General features: G+C 28.4%; 1 protein-coding gene across 1 annotated transcript; it reads left to right on the plus strand.

The window, feature by feature from the left end:
• Window positions 1-4895: 4895 nt before the first annotated feature.
• LOC8263552 (glucan endo-1,3-beta-glucosidase, basic isoform-like) lies at window positions 4896-6380 on the plus strand. Its single transcript, XM_002533852.4, has 2 exons — window positions 4896-5056; window positions 5311-6380. Exons 1-2 carry the CDS (start codon window positions 4966-4968, stop codon window positions 6249-6251), a joined length of 1032 nt encoding a protein of 343 aa, XP_002533898.3. The 5' UTR covers window positions 4896-4965; the 3' UTR covers window positions 6252-6380.
• Window positions 6381-7031: the final 651 nt, after the last annotated feature.

The raw sequence follows: 7031 nt of genomic DNA on the forward strand, positions 1-7031 counted from the left end.
AACAAGATATTGTATGTTTCTTGGTTCATTTCTTATCTCCTGAAAAATAAAGAAACAACATATTATTTTTTGATCTTCCGTAGAGGTAGAGTACAAGTTTATGGCTTTGACTGTCTGTGAGCTTAAATGGCTTTCTTATATGTTATAAGACTTTAAGCTTCCTATCCACGCACCTATGCCCCTCTACTATGACAATAAGGCAGCTCTTCATATTGCCTCAAATCCAGTGTCTTATGAACATATGAAACATCTGGATATTGACTGTCACCTTGTTCGAGATCATCTGAAATATGGTTTTCTTCAATCTACACATGTTTCCTCAGTTTATCAACTTGCTAATGTTCTTACAAAACCTTTATCTTCATCTCAACATGGTTTGCTTATGTACAAGTTAGGGTTGTTGGATTCCCCTCATCAACCTCTAACTTGATGGGTGGATGTTAACATATTGTATTTATATTCTACTTTGTGCTATAGCTTATTAGTTCTCTATTTTAGTCAACTTAATCAGTTAGATGTATAGCTAGTTTATTAGCTTTTCTCTAATAGTATTTAGCCTTTGGCTAATTAGTTCTTTGTATATAAAAATATTTCTTTTCTTCAATCAAAGATAAGAATTACTTCTTTAACATTATCTTTCTAAAAGCTTATATTGCACAATCTCTCCATTTTCTAAAGCCTTTTTATGCATTTTGGTATTTCTTTTACAAGTTTATTATCACATATTAATTATAACATAGTTTTTTTTTGACATGGTACTCTTTCTATTTTTTGAGGACATTTCTTTTGATTTGGTGTGTTCTTTTAATATATTATTTTTTATCTTAATAATTTAATTAAAATGTTCATCGGTGCATCTATGTTAGTCCTCTCCTTCACTCTTTCTATTCTTTAAGGATTTTTTTGGATATTTTATTTAGAAAAATTAATATTGAAATAGGGATTATCAGGTATTGAAATTTTCAATAATATGTAGAACACTAATTATAGTGAAGCTTAGTAGCTGATGGTTTATGATATATAATTATCTAATATTTTAATATTTTATTATATTTTGTTAGTATCTATTTAAATATATTATTAAAATTATTTAATATTACTTAGTAATAGTATATATACATATGAAAACTAGATTTTCATCTTGGATTTTCTCTTTTCTTATTAATTTTTCTATGAATTTTGAGATGTATTCTTGCATTTTGATGAAATAACCCATTATTAAAGATATTTAGATAAATAAATTAGATAACTCTTCATTAACTATGTCCAATAATCATTATTTTTATAATCTAATTCAATTCAATTATTATTAAATACTTTAAAAATGATAAAGAGCATACTTGCATGGTTGATTATGCATAACTCCTCATTCGAAATTTGATCTTTTCTTCAAGATGAATGAAATTGTTTTTCTTTATATTTTTGTCAATGGTTATGAAAATTTATTTTTCTTTTCTTACTATTCAAATGACATTATATTCAATAGCAGATTCAATATAAAACATATATTTTAATTTAATTATATAATGAACTAGTAATTTTAATATCTTATTAAACTCTATAATGTGGTGTTACTCAATTTTAATTGTAGTAACTATATAGTTTTTATTACTATTAAAATTAAGCCGCCCATAGAGCGATGACTAGTCTAGTTGTTTTCTTGATGCGTTTGCCAATGAAGAAATTTATATGTGGAGAGCATATTGGTCTACTTTGGTCTTGAGTTATTAGCATGATTTGTGCTTGTCCTCATCATCTGTTTACCAGTTCCCTGATTAGAGTCGCATTCTATCCTTCGTCACCCAAATTTAGCTATATCTTGACGATTTAAAATATATTAAAGAAAAAAAATTGCTTATTCAATAAGTTTGTGCGCTTACCCATTGGCTATACCCATAACGGGAGCCGTACGAGATGAAATTTTCATATACGGTTCTCGGAGGGGGAGGCCTATAAATTAGAGGAAAGTAAAATAATTATTTTTATGGTTTAACATTTTGATATAAGAGGTTCTGTTTGTATTTTGGTGACACTTTAATACTCTCAGAATTACACCGTCAGCAATTTATTTTCAAATTTATTAATACTAACACTAGTTTTGTCCATTAAATTTTAATCGAAGTCTAATCGGTCCTATCAGATAGATAATAAAATATAGAGTTTTCTGATCTTGTTAAATTATCTACGACTCGTTGAAATTTACTAGAATTTTAAAATAAATATTGAATTATTAGAATGTTTTTTCTCTCTTTTATTTTTTTAAAATTTTTTATAAAAAAGTTAATATTACTAGCTTGGATGAAAGCTAAGTTGGTAAGTAGTAGAATGATAGTGGAATCACAACCAATTGGCTCTAAATGAATTACAACTATTGAATTTACAACATTAGTGAATTTGGATGCTTATTGTTAACGTCTTAATCATCAGAATACTATAAAGTGTCACAAGAAAAATCACAGGTCTCTTTATATTAAAAGATTAAACTGCATATTTAAATATTAAAATTTAATCTATAAATTAAAATGTTGCATAATAATATATTAATTACTATGTTTCTAATGGAAAAGTTACATATGTTATATATATATATGTACACACGTATTAAATATGTTGAACTAATGTTTTGCCATTTGTTTAATATATTTTATTGATATAAAATAATTTTTTTAATGTGTTATAAAATTAACCTCCGTTTATATATAAAATAATTTATATAAAACAACATATAATATTGATATATATCTATATAACTAAATATTACCTAATAAGTTATTTTTTTAATTAAATAAGTACTCTAATCTTAAAAGATAATATAATTATATTTTGCTATTAATTTATAAATATAATTAATGTACTAACTAATAATATTAATAGTTCCCCCACAAACAGCTAGTTATGATATATTAGAAAAAAATTGTAAATGTACTATTAATGGAAGAAAAAGAAAAAAAGGAATAATCACATCAAAATACTTGAACAATATATGGAAGTACAAAAAAATATCTTTCTAATCAATAAATATCAAGCAGAATAGAACTTCCATTCATCTTTATTGTTTCTTTATTGACTTTGATAAGTTTATAGTCTTTGGATATTGATGTCCCTGCAAATTAATGTGAGTTATTGGTGGCCATCCAATTTTTTGCACTAATTTTAATCTATGAAAGGGACTTACTTACGTAGAAAATGTGGGTTTTGAAAACTTGCACTAGCAGTCACATGGGGAAGAAGAAGAAGATGAAGAAGAAGAAGAAGAAGAAGATGAAGATGAACACATATCTTACTTCAATAATCCGTAAGGGTAATCCTCGAATAGGAAACACTAATCGATCAAAGAGTATTCTGATTAATATTTTTAATTATATTTATCAATATTAATAGGATTTTATCATATTATATAAACAATTAATTAGTCTTATTTTGTAGTCTACTATCATTGTACATCTAATACATAAAAAAAAAAATAAAAAAAATAAAAAAAACAGAAAAGAAAACGTTAGAGAAATAGAATATTCTGCTGTAAAAGCTATATGCATTATATTCAACCTTCAAGCGAAAGTTGTTCTTTGTCTTATGGGAACTTGTCTACTAATTATATATGTAATATTTAATTTATTTAAAATATGTTATCTTTTAGAAAAAAAACATTCACTATTTAATTAGAAGATTTAATTCTTTAAACCTTTTAGAATTATAAAGAAAAATTATTAATTATGAAATGCTAAAGAAACAATAACTCTTTCTGGATGGATCTCAATTATTTTGAAGAATTAACAATTATATGTTGATATATAATATAATATTAAGAATATAAGACCTAACTCCATTAGAATTTTATTTTACTAAATTAATTAACAACTTTTCTAATTCTATTAGGATGTTGTTGTATTAAATGAGTTATAAAAAAAATGGACCAATTAATAGGATGGTAAATGCAAGTAATTAAGCAGAAATTAATTATTAGGAAAATTTTGATCTTTATAGAACCAAGAAGTTAACTCAACATTCATCAATATAAATTAACTTCTCTAAAAGTAAATATAATTTCTAAAAAGTAAGAATTTAAGGTTTCATTGGGATGTTTATTTAAGTTAGTATGGATGTTAGCTAAAATATTATTAATAGATTTTTGGCTTTTCTAATGTATCTTTTAGTCACATAAAGCTTGATATTTATCAAGTATACTGAAACATCTTTTTATAATACCACTTTAAATAAGAGCAAGAATGCACATGTTAATATCTTCCATTATTCCTTCTCTCTTTTTAATGATAATTCTTATGGAAAAAAGAAAAAGAAAAAGCTTCGGGTTATAGAAATTCAATTTCTAAAATTTAATGATTATGAATTCTAATTATTTAGAATAAAGATATCCTTTACATTATTTCTGTTTTTTATCATATATACACGTAATTTTATTTAAATACAAGTGAAATTAGTAATTTTTAAATAATTGAATATGTGTCAATTATCCAATACTAGTATGTAAAATATATATAAACCGCTAATATATTTCTTATACACCTTATGTAAATAAGAATTCTATATATCTAGAAAAGATATCGGATTATATTAGCTAAGAATGCCGTGTTGTGCATATCAAGTTGTTTAAACTATAGTTTGTGCCAAATCTACACACCAAGTCGTTTTCATTAATGTGTAGTTGCAACATATATACACATCCAATCAAATATAAGTGGAAACAAAGACTCTTCAAAGGTGCATGAATATGGAATAAGGTTTAAGAAGGGCATATTGCTAGTTGGGCAATAAAGTATACTAATTTTATGTGGGCACGTTTGTGGAATTTTTTTGGCTTGAATTGGATTTTCTATGGAGTGACTGACTTGTTAAAAAGTGGAGAAAATTTATGCCTTTTATATCTTTAAAAGGGGAGCAAATTAGTGGAGTAAAGTAATATATTTGCAACCTCTTCCTAGTTTATTATCTATTACTTCTTTCAATATGGTGAGATCTTCTTCAGTTGGCAAAAGCCCTTCCATGCTTTCCATAATGCTGCTCTTCGGGCTGCTACTTGCAACCCTAGATACAACAGGTATAACCTGTGCTAGGTTTATGAATAATTAAACCCTATTGTTGGTATAATGTACGTTAAGATTAATCTTAGTTGTCAAGAAAGTTTGCTCTATTGATTACTTTCAGAGCCGAGTTACTTAAGTGCACTGTCAAATTGTAACATTTTATTAGTATTATTAAATTATTAGGTTTTCGTAGAAATAACTTCAGTACTACAGTGATTTATATTTTCCTAATAAAATAGTTTTTCGTGTTGATTTTAATTCCATGCAGGTGCCCAAATAGGTGTTTGCTATGGAATGCTTGGAAACAACTTGCCACCATCACGAGATGTTGTAGCTCTTTACAACCAAAACAACATCCGCAGAATGCGACTCTATGACCCAAATCAGAATGCTCTCCAAGCCCTGAGAGGTTCCAACATTGAGGTTATGCTTGGCCTTCCTAACGATGCTCTTCAGAGAATTGCTAGTAACCAAGCTGAAGCAAATTCATGGGTGCAAAATAATGTACGGAACTTTGGCAATGTCAGATTTCGTTACATTGCAGTTGGAAATGAGGTTAAACCTTCGGATTCATTTGCCCAGTTTCTTGTTCCTGCGATGCAAAATATTCGCAATGCGCTCAACTCTGCTGGTCTAAGCAATATTAAAGTTTCCACTGCCATTGATACTGGAGTTCTTGGAGAGTCTTTTCCTCCTTCGAAAGGCTCTTTCAAGCAAGAATATAGACCAATTCTTGATCCTACCATTCGGTTTCTAGTCAACAACCAATCTCCCTTACTTGTCAACTTGTATCCTTACTTCAGTTACATAGGCAACCCCAGAGACATTCGTCTTGATTATGCTCTTTTCACAGCTCCATCACCAGTAGTCTCTGATCCGCCCCGTAATTATCAAAACCTTTTTGATGCAATTCTTGATGCAGTATACGCTGCCTTGGAGAAATCTGGCGGAAGTTCTTTAGAGATTGTTGTATCAGAAAGTGGTTGGCCTACAGCAGGAGGGACAGCAACATCAGTTGATAATGCAAGAACTTACATCAACAACTTGATTCAACATGTCAAAAGAGGGACCCCAAAGAGGCCTGGAAAAGCAATCGAAACTTATATTTTTGCAATGTTTAATGAGAATAACAAAAGCCCAGAATTTGAAAAGAATTGGGGTCTCTTTTCTCCAAACAGACAACCTAAATATCCTGTAAATTTCAATTAAAATTCCTCCTAGCTAATGGCAATGTTCCCTATATACCAATAAATAAGACTTTCTAAATCCCTCTTAAAAGATGGGGGAAAAGCTATTTATATGATTTTGGCAAGATAAATCAAGAAAGGTTATTATATATGAGTTGGTATTAATTCTATACTAAATCTTTTATTTTTCATCATAAGTGCAATTGTACAACTTTTGTATCAAAAAACAATCTTTTCATTTTCTTTGCAAGACAGATCTTCACTGCAAAACAAAAGGCATTTAGTAACCACAGAAAAATAGTCGCTAAATGCCAATAGTATTAACCACTTGGCGACCTTATAGAGCGGTTAATTACATGATGGTCGCTAAATAAAATAGAGATCAAAATTCATTGAGATTGCTAAAATAGAGTTCACAAGTAATGATATTAAAATAGCCATATAAAATGTAATCACTGTTTAATCTCATTGTGATCGCTAAAAGTTAAATATAGGAGATCTTAAAAGACCATTTAACTATCATGTAGCGACCACTTATTTGTAATTGCTATATAATGGCTAGTTGGTATTAGTTGGAGACCACTTGGCAATTAAGTACATGTGACTGCTATTATTAACGACCATGGAAAGTCGTCACTAAGTCGTCTATATTTAGCTACTACATTGGAGGCCTTTTAGGAAAACAATATTCACACAAGTCCTTGCACAAAGCTGGTGAGATAGTTTTGTTCTTCTTTTTCCTCTTTCTTATTCACACCAAGCCAACACATGATTTGCTCTCTCCTTGACTTGTCCACAAGAC

The sequence above is a fragment of the Ricinus communis genome, chromosome 10 (assembly GCF_019578655.1).
Source record: "Ricinus communis isolate WT05 ecotype wild-type chromosome 10, ASM1957865v1, whole genome shotgun sequence".
Lineage (NCBI taxonomy): Eukaryota > Viridiplantae > Streptophyta > Magnoliopsida > Malpighiales > Euphorbiaceae > Ricinus > Ricinus communis.

Bases quoted from the DNA above. Each gene is read 5' to 3' on its own strand.
- LOC8263552 (XM_002533852.4), top strand. From the start codon at position 4,966: ATGGTGAGATCTTCTTCAGTTGGCAAAAGCCCTTCCATGCTTTCCATA. The intron at 5,057-5,310 runs GTATAACCTGTG...AATTCCATGCAG, and splicing joins TGCAACCCTAGATACAACAG to GTGCCCAAATAGGTGTTTGC.